At 40.1% G+C, this 25,343-nt stretch overlaps 1 protein-coding gene across 3 annotated transcripts in view; it reads right to left on the reverse strand.

Annotated features, from left to right (window-relative positions):
- Positions 1–24,410, reverse strand: part of ASMTL (acetylserotonin O-methyltransferase like) — a 53,473-nt gene extending 29,063 nt beyond the window's left edge. For all 3 annotated transcript variants that reach the window (XM_006027305.3, XM_006027304.3, XM_025208504.1), the window contains exons 1-6: positions 24,209–24,410; positions 20,449–20,580; positions 18,646–18,693; positions 18,016–18,080; positions 12,877–12,938; positions 8,767–8,875 (exon numbers count right to left, since the gene is read on the reverse strand). In XM_006027305.3, the coding sequence (XP_006027367.1) occupies positions 8,767–8,875; positions 12,877–12,938; positions 18,016–18,080; positions 18,646–18,693; positions 20,449–20,580; positions 24,209–24,301 (509 nt within the window). In that variant the 5' untranslated portion in view covers positions 24,302–24,410. The remainder of the gene's footprint in view (positions 1–8,766; positions 8,876–12,876; positions 12,939–18,015; positions 18,081–18,645; positions 18,694–20,448; positions 20,581–24,208) is intronic.
- Positions 24,411–25,343: the final 933 nt, after the last annotated feature.

Here is a 25,343-nt window from a genome sequence, read left to right on the forward strand (position 1 = left end):
GAAAGCCGATACAGGAGACACAGCAGCACTTTAGTGTGGTTCTGAGAGCAGCTCTAATTAAAGCACCACCCCTCCCCACCTCATGGAGTACATGTAAAAGTACCTGTACCAGTTGCAGCAGGCAGGGCTAGCCTAGCAGTGCCTGTGACTGGCTGTGCAGAGCCCTTCAACACATGGCCTATAACCCCAGCCTGCAGGCAGCTGCCTGAGCTTGCCTGGCTGCCCAGACCTGGGTGGTCTCTGGCCCAGGCTCCCTGCTCTCCTCCCTCTGCCCAGGGCAGGGCCATGTTCAGGGGCGACTGGTGCCTCCTGAAAATCGGGGGGGGCGGCACAATTTGTGGGTGGGCCCAAGGGCAGGCCAAAAGCCCCATATCCACTCGTATACTTCTGTGCCATGGCTTAGTGCCCCCCTCACCACCACACCACTGGCCTGCATGGCAAAAAAACTGCCCCATCCCGAGGGGTGCTGAGTCAGAGGCCAATCTCAGGGAGCACACATGCCCCCCCATGCTCCTCCTACCAGTTGCCTGTGACAAGGGGACTGAATGGACCCAGCCCTGGGACAGGCAGGACTCTGCTGCACACAGCAAGGGGGAGCAGCTGCCTCGGCCCCTGGGGCACAGACCCTCAGGCACTGCAGGTTGAGTCGCACTGGGGTGGGCCGGACCAAGCCAGGCTGGGCAGCTCAGCTCTGCCCTACCCTCCCTAGTCAAGTCTATGGCATTTGGTGCCTTTTTACAGCAGCCACCCTGGCCCTAACCCCAGCCCACTTTTCAGGTTAAAAGCAGTAACCCCAAATCCACATTTTTCCACGATTAAAATGAAACACCACTAATACATAGATATATATGTATTGGTGTTTCATCTTGATCATGGAAAAATATGGATTTTGGGTTATTTTTTTAACCCTAGAATTGAGGATTTTTTTTAATTAGACAAAGCCAGGATCCCTGCTCATTATCTCCCACTATAAGAACCATTGATTCAAACATCCGATTAATAGCGCCCACAGTTCACACCTGCCGCAGTGCCTCAGCACCTTCTTGTACAGAACTGCACACACTGCCACAATATCACTTGAACACAGTTTCTGTTTAGAAGATGAAAGGTCATGTGGTTAAAACATAACCTTTGGTTAAAAAACTCCCTCCCACTCATTTCCTAAATAACTCCTCCAGTGCTAGATTTTAAGTAACTGGTAAATATTTATACTTTCCAGCTTTAACAGTGAAAGACTTGCACCTCTCTGCCATTTGAAACTAGATGCAGTTACTTACACGTGGCTAATCATAGGTATTTTTTCCTCATTTAAGGTCAGAGGCAGCATATTATAACAGTTCAAATCTGTTAGATCCTGCAACCAATAAAAATGACTGAGGCCCTGGTTTTCTGAAAAACAAATGTCCTTTTGTTTTGTGTTTAACACAGTATAAAGGTATCAGAGCTGTCAACAAAATACTCTTTACTGACTGCCATCTAGATCATGGGTTACATTTTTCAATAGTGATCTAAGTCACTATTTTCTACAAGCAAACAAAAGGAGACAGGATTTACATTTCAGAAAAATCTCTCTCAGACATCTTTAGAAATATGGCAGAAAACACTCTTTTTGTCATTTGTTCAACTAGTAAAGCTTGCCCCCTTAAACCTGTTAGTTCCAATGTACTCCAACTGCTTAACAAAGGGCAAATGGGCAGGACAATCTCTCTGCTACATTGGCCACTGCAAAAGGCCATAGTGGACAAGCCAGATAGTAGGATAATGTACTACCTCAGTCTGACTGAGATGTTTTATTTTTTGAACAGACAGTATTAGACTCCAGAAACCCTATGAGTTAAAGTTAGGTTCAGAATTAACTGTGGTTTGAAGTGGGTACAATTTCCCTGACTTCCATAAAGCTGTCCTTAAGCCTATACTCTTTGGGAAGAAAGGCTGAAAACCTAAAGCTCTCCCTTGCCAAATCTGCACTATGAATTTTAATTACTCACAGGGCTTGAAGAGTCTGCTTGCCTACACCAGAGGCAAACAGGAAATGTTTTCTGGAGATAAAACACACATGATGGGAGAAGACCCAAATCATTTCCGTAGAAACTCAGTTTCATTATAGGAATTACTTAGGAACAGTTCCGGCACTCATGCAGCAGCATCTCAGAGTTTTCTTAAGGTGCAACACAATCTCACAAGATTTGACTGTCACCATTCAGAAGTCCATAGACCACCAGTCATCAGCCTACAAGCTGTACCCAGCCCAGGGAGCCATTTGATTCAACCTGCAGACACGGGTTTTGGCAGCAGGAGCTTTCCCCATGTTGCCACAGGGAGAAACAGCACTGGTGGCTGGGTCCTAGTGACTGTCTCTTCCCAGTGCTCATATTATTTTGCATGCATTTAATAGGTTGCCATCTTTAGTTTCTCCAACACAAATGCAGAGATCAGGCTTCTACTCCTTTCCCTTACACAGTTTTAAGCTGGACTGGCTTGTGCTAGAGGGAGAAGTAGAAGAGATGCTAAGAGCTTCTGACCCATCAAAGCACTCTTGGACACAGGGTAGTAGCAGAAACAACCATGCTGAAGATGTGTTCACTTGCTCTTTCAGAGGCATAACCACAACATGCATGGTTCTCATGGCATGCCTGACATTCTAGCTAAAATTGCCAAGAATTTGCCCCTCAAATCTCAGTTTAATCAGTTGCATAGGCAAGGGAGATTAGATCAGTAAAATCAAAGTTTCCAAAAACATACTTCAAATTTCTATGCTAATCTGTACTCTACAAAATGTAATCCCTCCCACTCTTGGGCAGCTTAAGTGACCACGCATTCTTTGCAACAAACTGCTGATGCCTTAGGAAAAAAAAAAAAAAAGAAACCTAGGAATGAATATACTTCTGCCCAGACTTAAGTGCTCTGGTTACATAGGTTCTTTTTACTCAGCTAAATAGTAATTAATTAATATTGTAGTAAATTGCTTAAAGCAAGGTTGATGTAACATTAAAGTTGAGATTTTAATGCAAGATGATTTAGGGAGTCGAGTCTTCAGGCCCAGATGAGCCATGTTTATTGAACCATGCTAGGGGATTATTATAAACTAGGTGAAAGTCACCTTTAACTTTCAGAACTGGAGTCAACTGGAAACCAGGTCTAATCCAGGTGCTATAAACTGCCAGACAGATAGTTGGATGCACCCATTCACCCACAGCATGTCTCCTGTAGAGGAAGAATCCAGCAACTGTGGGCATAGAGCTGGCAGAAATGCATTTCTGATTCCTTTACATGTCAGGAACAGTTGAAAAGAGAGAACTGAACTGAAAAGTCAGATCCATGGCTGGTCATTTGTAAGTTTAATTGATTAAAATAACTAAATAACTAAGTCACAACAGTGGACAGCATGACAAGAAAGCGTGATCAATGATATAGGGAAGTGCTACATACAAGTGCCACACCTCTCACTTAGAAACCCAGGGCAAGTTAAGCTTGGTGTTTAGCTTATTTAGCCCTAGCAAAGTTCGTTTTGTTTGTTTTTTCTAAATAGGAGATGGCATAGGATTGTTCTCTGTAAATACATGAGGAAAGGGGAAAACTTAAGCTAGCAGGCAATACTAGTGCAAGAACAAGTGGGTCTAAACTGGCCATGATTAAAAATATTTTTGAAAATTCAAGGAAGTTCAACTATCAGAGTTTAGAAATGGCGCAGTAGTAAGAGTAAAAAAGCTACCTAATTAGTGGTAAGATGGAGACTGATCAATGTATGGAGGAGATAGTATGCCATGATTGTATGCATGAGCAAGGAATTGGATTCAGTGCCTTACAGTTAGTGAAAAAAAGAATTGGGCTATATCTTGTGGGAAGCCAGAAAACAAAACAAACCTTACAGCATTCTCACATTGCTAATGGATTCTATACCATCAAGTAGCAAGCACTTCTGTGAGCATGGTCTACACATGCAACTGATACAAAGCAATAAACTCTGGTGCTTTTTGCACCAGTTTATTGCTCCTGAGCATCATGTCTTGATGTGTACCTGGGACCACAGCACATTGAGCTGGGCTGAACAGCCCCCGTTGGCAGGGGGCCCTAGGAGTCAGCCTGCCAGTCCAGGGCTGCTCTGACTGGCTGAATGTACTGCAGAGAGGCTGGCTGGGGCACAAGGGTACTCCAGTGTGGGGCTAGCCAACTGATAGCACTTCCCCCCCAACAAAGTATCCTCATGCCCCAGCCAGCCCCATCAGCATCTACAAGTGTGTTGCTGTGCACTAAAGAATGCTGCTGCAGGATAGTACTTGTAAATACAAGTACTAACCTTCAGTGGAGCTAATTAGTTTCCTGCAGCCTAAGAGGGCTGCACATGTAAATGTTGGGATTTCACTGGATAGCTAATTAGGCAGTGCTACAATAAACATCTTGTGTATATGTGCCCCATGAGGTGTTCCACACTTTCAAGACCTATTCTAGTCTTTTGGAGTGAAACTTTTTCAACACATCACAAAAGCAAGCATATGGCCAATTAGCACTGAGTGTTCCAGTTATGGATCCACTGACTGAAATAACTCTTAAAGGAGAAAAAACACTTTCTGACTTGCATTTGTTAGTAGAGAGCATGAAAACAAACCAGGCTTTATTCTGCAGCGATTGTCTAGGTTGGTACTGACAACAGAATTAGGATCCACAGGGAACTGGAAAAAGTGCTTGCTTAAACTCAGTGTGATGAGACTTGAATTTAACCCCTTAGGTAGAAGACTTGTTGAAGGGACTGTATTAAAATTAGTGCATCTGTCTTCTAGGTTTAGATTTTAGGCTGGTAACACCTGCAAAATGTTACTATTTGCCTGCCCGGTCTAGTGGTCTCATTTAAGATCCCTGTGGACAATTATCTATAGGACCAGAATCAATACTGCAGATGGTACCTTTTATTTGCAGAGAGATTGACAGTTAAATGAGGCTGAGAAACCCTTCCAATCTTAGAAGCAGTCCATTTACTAACATATAGAAGAGGTTAACTCTAAACTATACTTAGTGAGCCCACTCAGCAATCAGAAATTTGGCTGATGCATAATAGATGGTTGATAACTTTAGGCAGATCTCGATAGATCTCAATGCTATCGTATTACCAACCCTGAAGCCAAGTGGATCCTAGCAACTTGCAGGTTTTTATTAGTGATATACAGTTCTCTGACAACAGTAAAGGGACAAGCCCTAATCATGTGTAAACAGCCAAGTATAATCTGGTACCACACTAATTGGCTTCCATGTTTAATTCCATTTAAAGTGGCGAGTGCCTTCTAATGTTGAAATCAATGGGATTTGGGCAGTTTACGTGGCTCATACTAAATAGTGGTTGGACTGTTTAGGTGAGTTTGCGGTGTTACCGCATGTCAACTATATTTTGTTAAGCAGAAAAAAAAACTTCAGCCTTTTAAGGGACCTGACAGATGTTCTATTTATGGTGCAATTAATGGATTAATCTCACCATATATTGTAGTGTGTCATGGATTCATCCAATTTATGGCATGATAAAATGGAACACCTTTGTAGCTGGTTTGGATTGCACTTTAAAAATTGAAGGTGTAGCATGTGCCAGACCTGTGACTGCCCAGTGCCTAGTTCTGATTTCTGAGCTGAGCATTGGGATTGAGGACTGGGTCTCAGGGTTCAGGACATAGTTGCTCCCTGACCAAACCCTGTCCTTGGGCAGGAGACCTGAACCACGAACCAGGGCTGCCCTGTGCCGAATCCTAACTTGACACTCAGGGCTGCATCCAGACAAGCAGAAGACAAGCGTGGCCGTGTGTATGTAGCATCACAGACCCACCTGCAGTACCACACACACTGCCCATTCAGGTGTTCCCTGCACTGCAAGGTAGCAGTGTGGGGGGTTCTTTTGTTTGATCCTGGGGTCAAAAACACATGCAAAAAAAAAAGTTATTTATTTTAAAAGGGGGGGCACATGCCACCCAAAACCAGAGCCTGGCTGGCTGGAGCCACACTTCAGCTGCCAGCCAGGCTCCAAGCAGAAGGATCACCATGGCTGCAGCTGCCCAAGGTCCCCAGGACCCAGCTAAGGCTGCTGGGGCAAATAGAGATGCTGATTTCAGCCTACCCTACTCCATGTGGGGTAACTTCCTGCACACCAGAGAGTGTGAGGCATAGGTGTTCCCCAGGGACAAACAACAGCATAAAGGTGTGCTGCTGCTTTTTGTGCCAAGGGAAACAAACATCTATGTTTATGTGGGTGCGGCCGAGATGAGCATCAGGATTAAGTACAGGGCAGCCTTGCATTCTGGGACACAGTTGCCTCCTACCCAATTGCTGGCTTAGGCTGGGAGTAGCCCCAGGTCTAAAAACCTGAGGCTGGAGAGAGGCATTTGGGTTTTGGGTACCCTGGGCTTTAAACAGTTGGGCTGCACGTACACAAGGCTGCTCACATGTCTTAGACCCAGGACTGCCCTGTGCTTGACCTTGTCACTCAGCTGAGCATTGGGACAGACATGAGACAGTCCTAAGGTCCGAGACAAAACTGTTCCCTGCCCAGTCCCTGGGATCAGGCTAGGGACAGCAGCTGGTGAGGAGTGGTGGCAGGCACCGCATGCAAGCTTCCTCTGTTCCCTATGTCCAGCTGGGCAGGCAGTGCCTGTGCAACCAACGTGTACCCCTGGTTGACAACCCCAGTTATAGACCATCCCTGCAGCTGTTCCAGTTTGGGTTCATCTGTTCTGAACATTGCTGGCCAGAACTGTACACAGCATCTCACCAGTGCCTTGTACAATGGTATAATACTTCCATGTCTGTATCGGAAGTCCCTCGACTGCTACAGCTAGGATTTTTGCCCATCATGGCTACACCATATTAGCAGTCTACTAATACTGTCTGCTATTGCTCCCCCCCCCCGTCATTTCCAAAATGACAACACTCAGTTTATAGCAGATTATTTTAGTCTAAATATACAATTTTGGGCTATTAATAGCTATAAAATTTGGATAAAATGTATCTAGTTTCTCTGACCTGAATGCATTAAGCATGTCAAGTTTTGCTTCTGCCTTTGATGTGGTAAAACTTCTGTTTCCGTAACATCCTTTCCATTAAGCATCATTGCTCCCATGTTCTACACTACTGCCCATACTGAAGACTGGGGGAAGTCCTCTTCTAGTTTTTGAATCATACCCAGATCACTTCAATCTCAATGCCCCCCCTCCTTTTATTACACTTGTTTCCTTGGGCTCTTGTTATGTATATGGTTAAAAAGAGTAAGAGTGTTGCTACTTGTTTTAAATACTCTTGCAAAAAAGCAAAAAAAAAAAAACCCTCAGCTTCCAGCTATTACCACACTCCTATAACTATACCTGCTGACTGCCAAGGTAGGGTACAGACATTCAGTTTCTGGAAGAAAAAGTCACCACTATCCTGGTAGAAACTAGGAGTCCGCATCCATTCAAGCTTTTTCTACTGGAGCAAAGAAAATGGAGATGCCAGGAAAACAACATCACAACAACAAAACAAGGTAGAAGACTACCCTGCACACTTTCCTCTGGGTTAACTCCTCCTGGGGACCAGGAGAAATGGAGCTAGGGGAAAGGCTACCATCCCTTGCAGAATGCATGGGAGGCAACTACTCCTGCCCCTCCCATAGACCAAGAGGGGAAGGGAAGAACAGCTTGCAAGTTGCTCCCCACCCAATTCTTATTCTGAGGTTCTTGGAGTGAGAAGCAAGCAGGGGCCTTTACCCGGCTGCTCCTGTCCCCCTGGGAATGAGGTAACTGAAACAGCTCACACCTTTCCCCAAACTGCAGTGATTCTGGTCTCAGGAAGGTGCAAGGAGTAAGGGAGAAGGGGCGATTGCAGGCTGAATGCCTGTTCTGCTGCGCCCCCTCCCCCCCCAAATCATTTCTAGAGGTGGACATTTCCACCACTAAAATTAAATGCTTACAAGCAGCCCAAGATGTAGTTCTCTTTGTTAACGAGTCCTTCCCACATCCATTTTTGTAATTTCTCTGCTTACACCTAATACCATTTCTGAGACAATTATCCAAGCAATTAGTTCTGGAGCTCTTCTCTACAATATTGTTTTCTTTGCCTGGGATACACATTCCAGTTTTTGCACATTTGACTTGAAGGAATTTCAAGCCATCTCCCCTTGCAAATACTCGGGCTGTTTAGTCTCGCCAACTTCAATAACTAGCTCCTTTAAATTTTTCTTGAATTAGTTTCTTTAACGGTCCATGATAGATTCTTCTATACTTTTAGTGAGCAGGGACGACTGTAAGTCTACAGAGAGCATCACCTCTAGTTGTTTCAAGTACTTTTTGATGCAATTCAGTTCCACTGAATTCAATAATATCATTTTTATTTCCCCAAGATCTTCAACAGCATTAGGCCCTTACACTGGTAAGCGACTCTGTAAGAAGATAATTAGCTAGTGTCCGCCAGGTACATGCATTTCTGTAACATACAAATTACAAATTGGCTTATTGCAAAATATCACAGCATTTAACTGTGCCGTCTATTGCCTGAGTTTTCAAATGAAGGGAGTATTGAAAATGTTCTTAAAAGTCTTGGGGAGAAAAAAAAATAGTAGTTAACAATTTTTAAATTGGGAACTCCTGTACTAGTAAAATACTGAGAACACAATATCCACATCACTTGTTTCACACAGAACATCAGCTACTGTATATAGCTATGACCAATTTCTCCAGAACACATGGCAAAGTGCTTCTATATAAAATTGAGTCTCAGAGCCCTTTAAGTCCTTAACTCAAGTCAACGCTGCTGGCTTACATTGGTTCTCCACTGTGAATGTAGTCCCATAAAAGCTCCTCAGACAGGTCAGCAAATTTAACTTTTGTCTCTTCATAGAAGTCAGTGACTTCAGTCTCTAGACGATTATCTAAAACATTAAAAACAAATTTGAAAGAAATTAGATTAAAAAGGATAAAACAGGTATTGGTGTTTTACCTTTAGCCTATACTGCACTATACACTGTTTACCTGACACACACACACAACAAAAATTGAACTGCTCCTTTTAAGACATATATAGAGATGTTCCTAGAATTAATGGGAACAAGTAGGGAGAGGGGAGGGAGATAAGTGGACCTACGTGAACTTAAGCGAGTCAAAAAAAGTCAAAATGAGTAGAACTCCACAACCTTTTCTGAGGGTTCACCTCACAGCATCTCTCTCTACCCAGAGAGGTCATTATTTGCCAAAATCTGGACAGTAGTAGCTTCTCCCTAAATGGGAGGCTTGCAGAATTAATTCTGTTCTTGCATAACTACGGGTGGTTGCTGTACAGGTTTCCCTTGCTTTATGCAGGTTCTTCATGTGAGAATTTGCTCTTACGCGATGACCCTCTTGATACTAAAATTTGTTATGTGGGGTAAATTCACTCTTATGCAATCAGTGTTGTGAAAACCTGCAGACAGCTACTTTGTGTGGTGCATTGTGGGAGTGACACGCACCAAAGTAGTCTCCTGCGTGGATCTGTGCTCCTTGCTCGTGGTCTGTGATGCGCGATTCTCTAGTTGCCATCCCCATTATGGTAGTACTCAGTGCTTGTGTGTACCATCTGCTGTTGTAAAGTACCAAAATTGTCTTGTAAAAGTGGTAGAAACGTGTCTGGGGGTCAATACAGTTGAGGTCTTGGAATGTATCCCTATTTATTACATAGTAAAGTGGTTCAAATCACATTCATGGCACATGTCCAACACCAAGTAAAAGAAATACAAGTTTCCTTCACTTTATGCTGTACATGCGTTCCTGGAAAAAACTGTGTGCAACTCAAATTCACCTAAAGGGAACCCACTTTACTATGTAATAAATAGGGATACGTTCCAAGACTGACTGTATCGACCCCCAGACCCATTTCTACCACTTTTACAAGACAATTTTGGTACTTTCCAACAGCAGACAGTACACACAAGCACTGGGCACTACCATAATGGGGATGGCAACTATAGAAATCACGCATCACAGACCACGAGCAAGGAGCACAGATCCACACAGGAGACTACTTTGGTGCGTGTCACTCCCACAATGCACCACACAAAGTAGCTGTCTGCGGGTTTTCACAACACTGATTCCATAAGAGTGAATTTACCCCGCATAACAAGTTTTAGTATCAAGAGGGTCATCGCGTAAGAGCAAATTCGCACATGAAGAACCTGCATAAAGCAAGGGAAACCTGTACAGCATCCACCCTCTAACACCACAGATGTCAAAGACCCATTATATCCAAGAGGGTGCTATACAACTGCAGCTGTGTGCATATGCATACAAGCAATCTGTCATCCAATAGTCCCCACTGCCCAATTGCTTCCTTTTAAAAATGTAACATCCCCTCCCCCCTTTTAAACCTTGCCTCAGGCTGGTTTCTAGAGCTGGATGAGTGGGGTGGCGTTGCTGTTTTTTTTGTCTGAGAGAGCCTACAAGTCTTACATATACTGGTATCAAACCAGGTTTTTATTTCTTAGGGCATATTGATTTCCTTTCCTTCCCCTACCACATCAATGTCTTCCTTTCATTTGCAGTGCAGAACTCCAGCTAGCATTCTGGTAGCAGCAGAAGTTCCTCAGGCAAAATATGCAAGAGATCTGCAGCATGAATCAAAGTGAGGAATTTTATCTAAGGCTGTAATGAGTAATGAAAAGTTTAAGAACATTTCCCAGAAAGCAACCCTTGTTTGTTTGTAACCATCTGGTTAAAATAAATACTGTGCAGGTATAAATATATATTTATATAGTGTTGATAACATACAAACAGAATATACACTTATAAAATTTGACTGCTGTTTAAAGATAACAATTCAATAACTAGGTTTCTAATGACCCATGAACTGAAAAGCTACAATGCTGTAAAAGGATCTTGTCGGCTTTAATATTTTGGGAAGTATATTCATTTGAGTACACAATATTTTAATTACATTCTACTGTGACTTATGAATCCATATTTTTAATGGAATCCAGTGTAATGCCCTCAATACTACAGGACTAGTCTTCCTTACATAGACAGTCATTACTAGTATTTTATACTGTTTGTATTAATCCCTTCTAAGTTTGTGGTATGTTGTTAGACAGCGCTCTTTCCTGCATCTGCACATTATATTCATAAGAGCATTGGCCTACTGACAAACTTGGGGGTTTTTTGTTTTTGAAGATTAAAAAAAACCAAACCCCGAAAACTACCACATTCATTCTATTGGGGGGGGGGGGGGGGGTTCCATAAGTGTTATACAGAATTTATAAAGAAAGAACAACATATTTGGTCAAAATCCAGTGATCTGATCCTCATAAAGGGAGTTTCACTAATGAATGACCTTCTCAAACTTTTAGACCTAGTTGTAACCAAGGTGAGGGAGGAGAAGAAATCAAGCCATGGAACAATACAACACAGAACAATATATAAAAAGAGAGCATCCCTTATTGATCAGATTTTGTTGTTGTTGTTTTTTTTTTTGGTTTTTTTTTTACACTTACTTTACTGTGATGTTAAGCACAATATGGTCCCATTCCAGTCTTACAGAATTAATGGCTTAATACACTGCCTTTTATTTAATCTAGCACCCAAGCACACTTATTTAAAAAGGACTACTATTAAAAAGAAAAAACATTTCTACTAATTCTCTTTCTAACACTTAAGTACTGGGAAAAAAAAAAAAACCAAAACAAAAAAAAAAAAAACACCTAGATAATCTTCATGTTATGTCTACTCTATGGAACCACAAGTCTCATAATAAGCCAAACAAACACAAACAAGAAATTAACTACGGGCCAGATTCTACCACCCTTCATATGTTCTACAGGATCATACTCCCAAGTCTAATCCAGTACCCACAATAGTGTTGCTGAATGTACAAGAATATCTCTTCACTAAAGTGACTACTGTGCCTCATACTCCTTGGATGAAAACTATGCAAAATGTACCAAGTGTTAGCAATAAAAACCTAGGATTCTGGACTAGTCCAGCGATTGACACAACACCTCATTCGATGAGTGACAAAAAGGCTTTATTTACTACAAGTATTTAAAATCAAGTTAAGTGAGCCTAAACCAAATCAAAGTCCAGTAATTAGCTACAAGGTGATGATTTCTCACCAAACAGGCAACAAAGAGGCAGTTTGTTTCTCTTCAACTTCTACGGTAAGTCGGGCGCATCAGCAACTGGTATCAGAGAGATTTCTCACTCTTGAAGAGCACATGCTGTTTTACTGCCTTTTTATACTTTTAGTTTACCATCTTCAAAGCATTCTTTAGTTGTATAAGTCAAGAGAGAGTCCCAAGCAGTAATTGACAGGAAAAAACCTGCTCATTACTGGTTATCAGAAATTTTTAATTAGAATGAGTTACCTTCTTCGGTAAGAAGAGGTTATGCGGTTTGAAATGTATCAAGAAACTGATTAACAGCCAGGAAAAACATATTAAAATCAGGAGGGAGACATCTATTACATATGGAGAATGTCTCTTTCTGCACATAAACACGAGTTAGTCGCAAAAGAAATGTTTACCATACTAATTGATCAAGGACAGACATTTCATACGGTTACACACTAGACAACCAAGTCTGCTTGAAATCATTCTGAATATAGCAAGATAAGCTGGAAGAGATACTTCATTATTCCTTCTTAGATGGCCTAGCCATGAACTCACATCCTCTTGCAATATGCAGTTAGCATTATTATTCTGTATTATAACATTTGAGAGTAGGCCCAAGCTTAGCATGAGTTTCAGAGTCATCAGAAAGTTTGTGTTTTAGTGGGGTTGCTTATTTAATCAACTGACACAAGGGAAGCAGAAACAGCCCCTCTACCAAAAGACTCCAACCTCCCATTTAGACTATGAATGCCTATAAAATACTTGGACTTTTATAAAGTGCATCTCTACTCTGTAATTACCTTTACTGTTGCAATGAACAATAGCCACTCCTGTAAAGACACTGTGTTCCTTCCCACTCAGCCTGTAAGAAGGAGAAAAAAAAAAAAAAAAAAAATACAATTCAGGCAATAACTTTATGAAGTCTGTCATCTGCAAAAGTCTTAATAATACAAAGATGCATTACTTATACCAAAGTCTGTTGCCCGGTGAAATAAGCAAGGCCTGGAAAACACTGAACAGCTCTATGATTTCCTATACATATTATGCAGGGCTTGGATTCATACCTCCTTCTCCCCTCAAAAAGGATCAAAAAAAAAAAAAAAAAAAAAAAAAAAAAAAAAAAAAAAAAAAAAAAAAAAAAAAAAAAAAAAAAAAAAAAAAAAAAAAAAAAAAAAAAAAAAAAAAAAAAAAAAAAAAAAAAAAAAAAAAAAAAAAAAAAAAAAAAAAAAAAAAAAAAAAAAAAAAAAAAAAAAAAAAAAAAAAAAAAAAAAAAAAAAAAAAAAAAAAAAAAAAAAAAAAAAAAAAAAAAAAAAAAAAAAAAAAAAAAAAAAAAAAAAAAAAAAAAAAAAAAAAAAAAAAAAAAAAAAAAAAAAAAAAAAAAAAAAAAAAAAAAAAAAAAAAAAAAAAAAAAAAAAAAAAAAAAAAAAAAAAAAAAAAAAAAAAAAAAAAAAAAAAAAAAAAAAAAAAAAAAAAAAAAAAAAAAAAAAAAAAAAAAAAAAAAAAAAAAAAAAAAAAAAAAAAAAAAAAAAAAAAAAAAAAAAAAAAAAAAAAAAAAAAAAAAAAAAAAAAAAAAAAAAAAAAAAAAAAAAAAAAAAAAAAAAAAAAAAAAAAAAAAAAAAAAAAAAAAAAAAAAAAAAAAAAAAAAAAAAAAAAAAAAAAAAAAAAAAAAAAAAAAAAAAAAAAAAAAAAAAAAAAAAAAAAAAAAAAAAAAAAAAAAAAAAAAAAAAAAAAAAAAAAAAAAAAAAAAAAAAAAAAAAAAAAAAAAAAAAAAAAAAAAAAAAAAAAAAAAAAAAAAAAAAAAAAAAAAAAAAAAAAAAAAAAAAAAAAAAAAAAAAAAAAAAAAAAAAAAAAAAAAAAAAAAAAAAAAAAAAAAAAAAAAAAAAAAAAAAAAAAAAAAAAAAAAAAAAAAAAAAAAAAAAAAAAAAAAAAAAAAAAAAAAAAAAAAAACACACCACCCCCCCCAAAAAACCAACAAAAAAAAAATCCCACTATGGAAGGTTTTTGGAACCTTCCAAATCCAACACACAGGGTATGTCCCCACAAGCAGGAACATGCATTTCCCCAGGGACACGTAGTAGTGCCACTACTTGTCCCCAGAAAACAACCCTGCAAGCACTCTCTGGTATGTGAAGAGTTGCCCGGGGTGAACAGGAGGCTGGGGTCAGCACATGAGCTGGCCCCAGCAGCCTTACCTAGGGTCCTGGGGACCTCCCACAACTGCAGCAATCTGGGTACTCAAAGCCCAGCTGGCAGCCAGATCATAGTTCTGTCTGTCCAGGCTCTGCTTTTGGGTGGTGCACGCTGCAGCCACATGCACCATCCTGCTTTTTTCTGGCATGGGTTTTTTAAATGCCAGGAATTCCCAGTATCCAAATTTTGCCATTGTGCTACAAATATGCAGAAGGGCAAACATGCACCATGTGCATTTCACAGTGTCTCAAAAGGCTCCGAGGTGTCGCATACCACACATTCCTGGGTGCATCCCCACAAGCAGCATCTCAAAGGGATAAGTGCCTGCTGGCTCTTCAGGGGTTAAATAGCTGGTGATGTCAGTGTTTACAATGCCAGAAGAGATGCAACCATCCCACCAAACAGAAAAAACCCATGTTATAATTTCTGTAACCTAGGTTATACAACCTTTTTTTGTGCCAAGTAGTACATACCCTTCTACATGAGTGAGTATTCCCACATATTTCAAGTCAGCCTACTGACAGCAGGTTACCACTAAAAAGTCAGAAATCTATTTGTGGGGAACCCCAGAACCTCATGTTTCTCCCAGTGTACTGCCTCTTGTACCAAGAAACAGACCGAGGTTGCCCTGGAATAACTCCTTACCCCAAAAAGCCTCCATTCCACTGCCCTTATACTAGACCCCACAGCTGCAGTAAGGAGTCTGACAGCTCCAGATTGTGAAAGAAATGTTAGGTCCCCCTTTACATATAAAGAGCTAGTGTGAATCATCTGAAAATACTCTTTCCATAAGCAGTCAATAAAGAAACAAAAGAACAGAAAGATTTGTTACACATAGAAGAAAGTTATCCAAGGAGTATCTCTGGCATTCAGCTAGTGATTCTGCCAGCCCTAGCTCCTGGAACTACTAAACCTCAAAGCCTGGGATCAAAAAAGCCCATGATTCTCTCTTACTAGACTGTAAAGAACCTCCAGGACAGCCCCTAACATTATACTAGTTGCTTATGAGTCATCAGAAGTGTCTGGTCTTTGAGACATGTGCCGTTACAACCAGAGGAATACCAGATCTCCCTCAGATGCCTTTCATATGGAGGAGTTGATTTTCCCATTACAGGTAGACAACACCTTGAGTGCCAACTCAGTAATGTCTCCTTCTGCCTGTATCCAGGAGGAGCAATCATCTTTAAATATACATCCTTAAGTTCCTCATGTTCTTTTGCTAAACCATCTCCAAAACTATGAAGACGTACATAAACCACATAATCTACACAGTGATAGGCAATGTAAGTAGATACAACATAACATGTTCTTTTCAACAAGAATACAGATACAGCATGTGTACAACAAAATATTTGTGAAACTCCATGGACCCCCAAAACATAACTGGGATACAAATATCTTCACTCATTGCTAGGGGGCGATGCTTTTAAAGTTAGGCTTGAGTTGGTGGCAGGGCAGTATGCAAAGCCAAACTTGTTGTTTTATAGTAAAAGGATTTTATTCTCCAGAAAAACCGATAGATGTTTCTCAGGGAACACTGAGCATATACTTACACAACTGCCAATAAACTTAACACAAGTAGCTAATCATTATGGCTATACTCCATAGATAAAAAACAAAAATGTATACTAATAATGCAATATTAGAAAAACAAATATGGAATACTTTAAGATCATCTTTGACACTTACTAAAAACAAAAAACCCCTCAAAATATTACACTGAGTGGTGTTAAAGTCAATGAGATTATTTGAAAAATAAAATAAAGTATTACTCCATGTAAGAAAATCTGCAACTGGCCCTTTAAAAGTCTGTATGACTGATCATGATGGTTAGTTTACACACACCAAACAAGAATTTGTATTAATAATACTGGGAGAATATTAATCCTAGAACGGATTAACTGGAACTAAAGTTTCAAGTATACTGACTGAATATCTATGTTTTTTAGAAGATGGTTTGGGGTGACAGTAATGTAAATCAGAGATAATCCAATTCTGATACACAAAAGATTTTGTAAAATCCACGGGGGGGGGAAGAGGAGTTGGTTTTGTTTTGGGTTTAAGCATTATAACTGTTTTCTGACAATTTCCAAACAGATTTGGCATTATTCAAGAAAACAGTATGTATTAGCGAGGATGCACTTGTCATCTGAAAATCATGAAAGTCTAGCTGGCATCCAATTTCCTGCTTACATCTCTCTTTCCACTCTTCATCCTCCCCTTTGACCAACATGTTATTTGATAGAGCACCACCAAGTGGAGAAACTACAAAATAATCTCATCCAAACAAAATAATATAGTACTACAGAGTAAAGAATACCCAAAGCCCTACACCTTGTATTGTCTAGTGATTTGGTTCCCAACTTATTGAAAGTGATCAGATGAATCAGGTGCACTAAGTCAGTTTGCCACACAACAGAAATCACCACCCATCATTCTTTAAGACAGAAATATTTCTTTTGTTTTAGAAGTGGGAGAATGAAACATCTTAAAGAACGTGACACTATCTTCTTATAGACACCTGCTACTTAATTTAGTATCACATTGCTATTATCCAATTATGCCCAAGTTTAATATCCTCTGTTGTAATACATTTATGATTTTTTCATAAAATAGAATATTGATATAATAAAGTTACATAAATCATAACTGTCTCACTGTTGACAAGCAGCATAGAAGTGTTAAATGTTTGTTATGGTATATTTTGTGCAGAATTGCAAGCCCTCCAAAATAAAAGCACACCAAGTTTTCATGCAAGGCAAAGTGGTTTTCTTCAGATAAAGTACAAATCTGAATTCTCCTTTAAAGCATCAGAACAGGATAAACAAGCCAACATTAGAGAGAGATCAAATAATAACTACCATCTTAGCTTATCACAGCTTCCAGGACTGTGTAATTAGTGCTTAAAAATGGTAGTGGTGGCCTTAGGGGTGTTGGGGCCCTGGGTCATTTGGGACCCCTTAGAGGCTTTAATTTTGATGACCTACAAGCAAGTCAGGCATTTGTTGCAAAATTTTAGGGCCCCCTAAAATGTGGGGGCCCTGGGCAGTCCCACAGTTTGCTCTCCCCCAAGGCCACCACTGAAAGTGGCAACAAACTTTTTTAATGAAACAGCTTGTAAATGCAAGAGAAAGAGGCTCCAAAATGGAGTGTATGGCATGGTTAAAACTTAAGGGATCAAAGTGTTCCACGGAGATGAATGGAGGCCCGAGATTACTGGAAAGATTCCAAGAATTAAGAGAGAGGAATAAGGTATAACAAGGTAAGCCAAAAAGAAAAAAAAAAAAAAAAAAAAAAAAAATTTGCTCTTGGCTAAAGTACAATAAAAATACAGAACATTTCAAATCAGAGATTTTGCTGATATACAGAAGAATACAAGTTCCTGATTAGCTTTCTCCAAATTCCTCACAAACACCAACTCTGTATCCAAGAGAAAGCAAAGGTCAAATAACTAAACATCTGCTTCATTTTAAGAGCTTATAATATAAAGTAGGAGAACAGTAGAGACAGGAAGAAACTACATTAGTTGAGATTCTGAAAGGTCAGTTAGGAGGGTCAAAATAATGATCACTATATACACCATAACTCAAAAAACCTCCTTTAACATATTAATACTTTGTGATAATGCAAGTGGTAAGTATTACATATCTGCATGCATGAGTTTAGAGAATCTGCACATCTACAACTGCTTTTCAAAGCATTGTTTTGAATAGCCCAACTCATTTAACAGCCTATTGAAAGCTACAAACCTTGACAGCATCCTGTATGCATCTTGTTTATCAACTGGTTTCTCCAGAATGTATTCATCAACAGTCTGAAATGGAAAGACAAAAGTTCTCCTTCTCTGCTGAAACGGGTTTAATTCCATGGCATTACCCAGACCTAAGCAATATCAGCCAACTAAAAACTTGTCAACAAACCTTGGAGAAGTAAGCCCCCCTGACCCTCCCCCTTTTTTGAAAATATAAAGTGGATATCAGTGCAAGCTTATTTTTTTTCTTCTGGCAGTTAGATCTGTAAGGTTGAGAGGATAATTTAGCCTCTACTGATATTGTCCTGCCTCCTGAGGCTACCAGTAAAAGAAAAAGTGCCACTTAAATGGCACTGCTAGACAGCCACCACAGGACACCGAGCATCATCCTCATTTCCCTATGTACGCAACAGTCTCATAACCAAGTGCCTCTCCCCAAATACAGTGCTCAATATGGATTGTGGAATAGAAGTCTCAAAAAAATTCAGGTGGGGACTTCCTCTGTCACTTGGTATTAGAAAGTATACAAGAAAGATAATGTAAAACTGGAAGAGAAGGAAAAATTGAGTTGAGTCATTTATGTGCACCACAAATGGGAAAAAAAAAAAAAAACCAACAGAATTCTTACCACAATAGTGTCTGCTCCTATGACAATATCTGGAGTTCTAAGGTGTTTCTAGAAAGGTAGAGAGAAAATATTTCTAAAAACAAACAAAAGGATTGCAAATCCACAATGGAAAATTGTGTTAAAGATAGTGACTCTCATACCATCCATGAGAAGGACCAGTGGTTTACTCTCCCACATTATTTACACATGTGCAAGCATTCATCTATGGAGGAGGTCTGGACAGGTGTAACCAAGACCAGTATTTTACCTACAGGAAATTATTGGCAAGAAGTACATAAAGCAAAGTGCTCAATTTGAGCCTCGGGGCTCATGTGGAGATTCAGGATGGGCAGTAGAAAAATCAAATATTTTTTTCCGTAAGCCAAGTAGACTGCAAGTCACTAAGAGAGTAAAAGTTGGGGTCCCCACAATTCTAGTCATGTTGGAAGCCAGAATTGTCAATTAGGTACATATCACTAGCACAATGCTCAGTCACCCAAAATTAAATATAAAACTCACAATAAACAGAAGTCTGGAGCTATAGGTTCCTCCCCACCCCTTCTTCTTTCCCTCTCTTGAACTGCAAGCTGTTTTTGTAGTCCAGTTTTGTTTTCCTATACTTCATTTTGTTAATTCAAATACTAGCCCTATGATTTGCCAGATTAAGGCTAAACATAGCTAGGACTTGCATTTACTTATTTGAGATGGACACAACCCTAGATATAATATACTGTTTAAAGCAGCTTGCTTTTATAAAATGAAGAGGATCTAGACTAACTATTAAAGTAGGAATAAAGAATATATCTGCTAGGAAGAATACAGCCAAGTCTGATATAAAGCAGCAGTAGTATTTTAAAATGTTGCAAGTTTTAACTAGAAATTTTGCAATTAAAAGTCCACTATCTGCTAACACAGTATAGCAATCACCCAAAAAGAACGAGACATAAACAAGTACTATCTGAGTAACCATTTACCATGGAGATATTGCAATATTTGCTCTGAGAAACCATGTAATTTGGCAACAGGGTTTATTTAAAGTTTTCAGCATCCCCAAGTTGACCCCCCCCAAAAGGGTCAATGAACCACTATTTCTATCTTCCAGGATAAAGGTCATCAAGGACATGTTGCCAAGTCCAGCAGGATATGACGTTCTGTAATCAGGCTTTCCAATTAGCTGGACTTCAGACTAGGTCATAGCACAGAAATAGCCACATTTGCTGGCTGAGCATATTACAGGGTAATGGATCAAATCAAATATCCATAGCAATGCCATCCCAGGGTGTTGTTGCCTTCACTATGGAAGTTTACAGAGGAATAGACCAAGGTGTCTTTGCTCACTGTTGTGAGAAGGGAGGGCAAATGTTCGTTTTTCCCCTTCATTTATGAAGGCTTAGACTGCTCACTCTTGTTACAGCTCTTATTCAATATTTCAAGACACTGAGGAACTAGGTATATTGTCAACATGTCTTCTGTGGGACCTAAATGAAACTGCATCTCTAATCATCAAGTACCTGAAAGAGACCACCACACAATCTGATGGTTTTAAAACTTAAACCAATTGGTCGTAGGCTCTTGAAAAGAACGGACAATTACACCTCTGCAAAAACAGCAGCAGACACTCTACAAGCTGAAGGCATTGCATTTTCTCCTGCCAAGACCAATCTATTTCAGGTAGTAATTGTCAGCAGCTACATGCAGGAAAAAATATCAGTCCACCTTAAAATGAGTCAAGTGCGCTTTGCTATGAACTTATCAATGCATTCAATTTAATAATAGCTACAACACCCACCTCACAAAAGTTGATTACTGAAACAAGTTACTTACTACATGCATTCTATTTGCCACTTCAAGTGCCTTCTGCTTTGCTGTTTCTATTGCATACTTATAAGGGGTTGCAAAAGAGGACTTCTCAAGCGTCTCTTTAAACCACGATGGAACCACCTCAAATCGGAGGCCCTACATGATAGAAAGTAAAAATAGAACAGTGAGCCTCACTCCAGTATATTAGAGGGAACCTGCAAAAGCAAGAAATTTAATGGGTGGAATAAATATGGTTTTTGCTTTGTTGTTGTTTAAAGTAGTACTTAATCAAGAAGTATTAATAGTAAGAGAGAGCTGCATAGAAGCCAAAATAAATTTACCTGAGAAATATTACAGAAAGCCTTCTGGTTTACCATGTTAAAGGTCAACTATAGATTGCCAAGCATCTTTAAAAATACAGATACGTTTAAAAAAAAAAGGATATTATTACTAGTTTCTTTACTACTACAAATCTCCTGAGAATTTTACAGTCCAATACAAACATTGTAAGCTTTACTCTTTAAGTCAGCATAATGGTTTGTTTATTTTTTCTTATTTTATAAGCAATGCCCATTGCGTCAGCAATACTCAGTAACACTGTTGTAAATTAAACTTTCAATAAGCAAACAGCTTCATATAAAAGTCAAGAAATACCATCCAGGAAAGCATTCAGCTTTACATTTGGTGTGCATGCAGTCTTTTTACTTCCATCACCTATTTATTTAAGCATGTGCACAAAACACCTCTTCTGGTAGGGTCTTCTGACATCTACCTGTATAAGATTTGTGTTCTTTCCAATTAAATTACATCTGTTTTATGGCCTTTAATGAGCATTTCTTTAGCCTCATGTATTCATCTGTGCAAAAGGTATTTTTACACAAGGTTTATAGTACATCCTTTAATGGAAACGGGGATCCAAAATACAGCAGACATTCATAATAACTAGATCACATATATGTAGCTTTATCACAGCAACCTGCTCCCCTTCACAAGTTTCTACCTTTAGTCTGTAGCTTTGAGGCAAGATTTAATCTTGTTTTACTAATGACTTCAGTAGAAGCAAGACTGCATTCAAGAGACTTAAATCATTGTATGTACCACTTCTGTCACTACTTCAGTTCATCCATTTCTTCCTAACTTACTCTCATATCCCTCTTCATCCCCATGTATATTCCAGCATTTCTTCCGCCAAGTATACTAATGAGCCATCTTGCTTGGATGGATACAGCAGTTTACAAATGCATGTATCCCATGTAACCTCCCTAACTCAGGGTCTTCCCAATGAGTCTCTATTTGTTCCTTTTATACCATAAAGGCTGCTGCTTCAGAGTGTGTTTTTCAAAGTACTATGTACTTTGAGACTACTTTAAAAAAAAAATAAGTAATATAAACTGTGGTGGATTGTCTTTCTTAATTATTACTTATGACACTTCACCTGAAGTCGCATTCATTTTCAGGTGATCCCCAGAGGCAATAAGAGTATCTTTAGCACCAGAGGCATGAATCCTTAACACTAAAGAATCATTAACCACCATATCCTATTAAATTATAAAAGTATTGTTTCAACAAGTCTGGGACTTGCACTACTTTGCAACAGTAATTATTCCAGCAGTGACAAGACTATATGACTGGTCCTTTCATTCATTCATCTATTTTGCTGTATTACCCAAAGGTTAATAAGTGTATGGGATACATTATCAAATAGATAGCAAAGAGCAAAACAAGGTTGGAGAGAGAAACTTGGTTTTAGAGAAGAGATGATTGAGGGGCAGGGGCATAAAAACCCACAAAAACTAACCACATTAAAACACACCCTCCCCCCAAAAGGACTGAGAAAAAGCATATATTCATTGGAAGTGTTGACACATACACTCCTAAAAATAGAAACGTTAATTGCTGGTCTAGTTTTACTCTTGCCTACCATCTTGCAGGTTACAGCAATCACGATGTGCTCACCAGGATGCTTGATAGGTTCAAATATGAAAATGAGAGTAAGTACTACAGCACTGTATAACTAACATGAAAAGGGTTCCCCCTCACCCCAGCCCTGGGATTGCAACCCATAGCAATACAAAGCTAGTTTACTGTGCCACATCTTTAAGTGCAAAGAATCATAAATCTACCCATTAACACCAACTAATGGGTCCAGTCAGTCATTACCACCTATTATGGACCTGGCATCTGATTTTCTACCTTCACACATTTCACTGACTACAGGTTATACAAGTGACTGGCTCGGAAGATCCCTCTCCCCTCTGGCCTGGCAGCTCAGATCAAGACTGTCCTGCTGATAATGCACCTGCTCCCTTGACCCAACAAGCTCCATATGTTGCACTTTGGGCCCCAAGAACCCCAGACCTGCGCAATTCCCAGAGCTTCCTTCCTTATAGGATCAGAGAGAGGTTTAGCTGGCAAGGACCTCCAGGAGGTCATCTAAATTCCACTCCACACCCCTGCTTGAGGCAGGATCATCCCCATCTAAACCATCCTATATAGATCCATAATTGAAATGCCTTAAAAAAAACTCTACCATCAACCCTGAAACAACATTGCAAGACAGTAATGTAACCAGCCACAGGTGAAAGCAGGAAGAACACAGCATCCTGCTTCTGTAACAGGTTGTCAAGAGATCTCAGGTGGAGAGCTACTCCCTGGCTATAAAGTCAAAAAGCCCTCACAGTCCTTACCACTCTGACCACAGGGTATAAATGCCTTCCTGACCCTAAGCAGAGGAGCAACAGACCCTCTAGCCTGGAACTTGCAGCTTTAAGTCCCAGTAGGAGCACTGGGACACCCAAGGGCAGATTCGGGGGAGGAGAAAGGAAGAGCAATACACTTGCACCTCCCTCCAATTCCTGCTCCACCCAAAGTTTAAAGCCTGGCAGTAGCAGCAGCATTTCTAGACCGATAGAGCCGAGGGAGCTACTTAACTTCATGCCTCATAACCATCTACCTGATCCCTTCTAAACTCTTCCACAGGTGTTAGGTCATCATATTTCCAGGATAAAAAAAAAAGAGGACACCAGGGCTGGGGGGGGGGAAGCCCACACCTTGCCCACTGCACCCAGTCCCAGGCATCCAAGCTGCTCATGCCCAAGAAAAGTGGAGGCAAAGCAAAAAACAGAGGACATTTGCCCACATTATAAAAACCCTCCTAGACATGAGGAGAGGGGGCCAAAAAAAGAGGAAATGCCCTGGAAAACCTGGATATATGGTAACCCTAGCAGTTAAGGCCTCTTTCTCCTGTTTCAGGGTCTGGGTGTATGCCTAGTCAAGCTAGCCTTTCTTTTGCAGCTCTGCTGTCTACTAGCCTCTTCTGGCCACACAGCTCTTCTTTCACAGCGCTGCAGACTGGTTATAAGCCATCCCAATGAAGGCAGAATGGTTGTGGCTCCCATGCAAACCCAGTCCCACAGCCGAATAATAAAGCTTCTAGCTTCTTTTTAACTAGAGAAAAATAAGCGTTGTGCTAGGGCCTTGTCACACACGAGTTTCAGGCAGCTCCCACAGCTCTTCACCCCTGGACAGCCTTGCACCTGGGCGTTGGGAACTGGCCTTAAGTCCTCGAAGTGACACCGCTCCCGGCAGGTTTCGCTCGGACCCGGCCTACCCAGCTTGTGTTGCTGGGCGACAGCAGGCCGCAGCTTAGTGCATTTCTCAACCCCAGAAGCGGGCCGCGAGAATATACACGAAAGGGTCAGGACCCAACTTTGAAAACGGATCCTCCTTTAAAGGAGGACAACGTGGAGCGGGGGTTGCCAGCTGCCGGGCAGGGGGCACTCACCACGTTGCAGAGGATCTCCTGCCGGCGGGGGGAGGCGCTGGCCAGCACCACCCGCTTGCTGCCGAGCTTCCCCAACACCGGCTTCAGCGCCATGCCCACCAACTGGCCGGACTGGCCAAGCTAGGCAACACAGGGGCTGGGCGCGTTTATACGGCGCCGGGCGGAGTGCCCCAGGCTCCGGCTGCGGCTACTCCGCCCCGGACTCCAGCGGCGCATGCGCACGCGCTGCGCAGCCCTACGCGCGCTCGCTGCCTGCATCAGCGCGCGCTGCACGTATTTACGTGTGTGTGTGTGTGTGTGTGTGTAATACAGACATCTACCTTTCACACACACATATATTTCTCATACACACATATATCTCTATATATTTCACATACACATATACACTCTCCCTCCCATCTAAATCCTCCAAATACATTGGCATGGATTTTCAAAAGCTGGAGAATATTAACCTTCTTCAGTACCTAGCCCAAATGCCTTGCCTGTTTGCAGACAACTGTGGGAAGTTATCATAGTCCATATAGATACACCTCGGTAGAAATTCTTTAGAAACATGAGATAACCTGCAGAAATAAGCAGGGAAATGATGCATTTAAAAAAATCCCCACAACACACAGTGCAAATGCCTTGTATAGTGTTTAGACATACAGAAAAAAAATGAAAAATGTGCAAATTTATAGCCATTTTTATTTACAGGAATGAGACAGACATTTTGAATGAAGGGTTCTAGATATTATTATCTATAATTCCTCGTAGGCCAGTCTGTGGCCTCACTCCTGAGCTGTTGATAATTACTAACAGGTCATCCCACGACAATGAGCCAAATTATTCTTATAAAATAATTTAATTAATTCAGAGATTTTAAGGTTCGGGGAGACATTTGAGACAGGCGAATGCTTTTACACTGAGGTAGCCTAAATTAACACAACTCTTGCAAGAGCTTAAAGTTGTGGGGCAGAAACCACCATTACCTGCACAAGGGTGCAAAGTGCAACACCTCTCCCTATACCTCCAACTAACGACGATGGTGTTTCAAAGAGACTTTGCAGAAATATATTCACAGTATATTTCAGTTGGCAGTTGTGGGTTCACATGAAGGAATTAAGAACTGTCAGAAGCTTGAGTTTTCTAACAA

The sequence above is a fragment of the Alligator sinensis genome, unplaced genomic scaffold (assembly GCF_000455745.1).
Source record: "Alligator sinensis unplaced genomic scaffold, ASM45574v1 scaffold395_1, whole genome shotgun sequence".
Classification (NCBI taxonomy): Eukaryota; Metazoa; Chordata; order Crocodylia; family Alligatoridae; genus Alligator; species Alligator sinensis.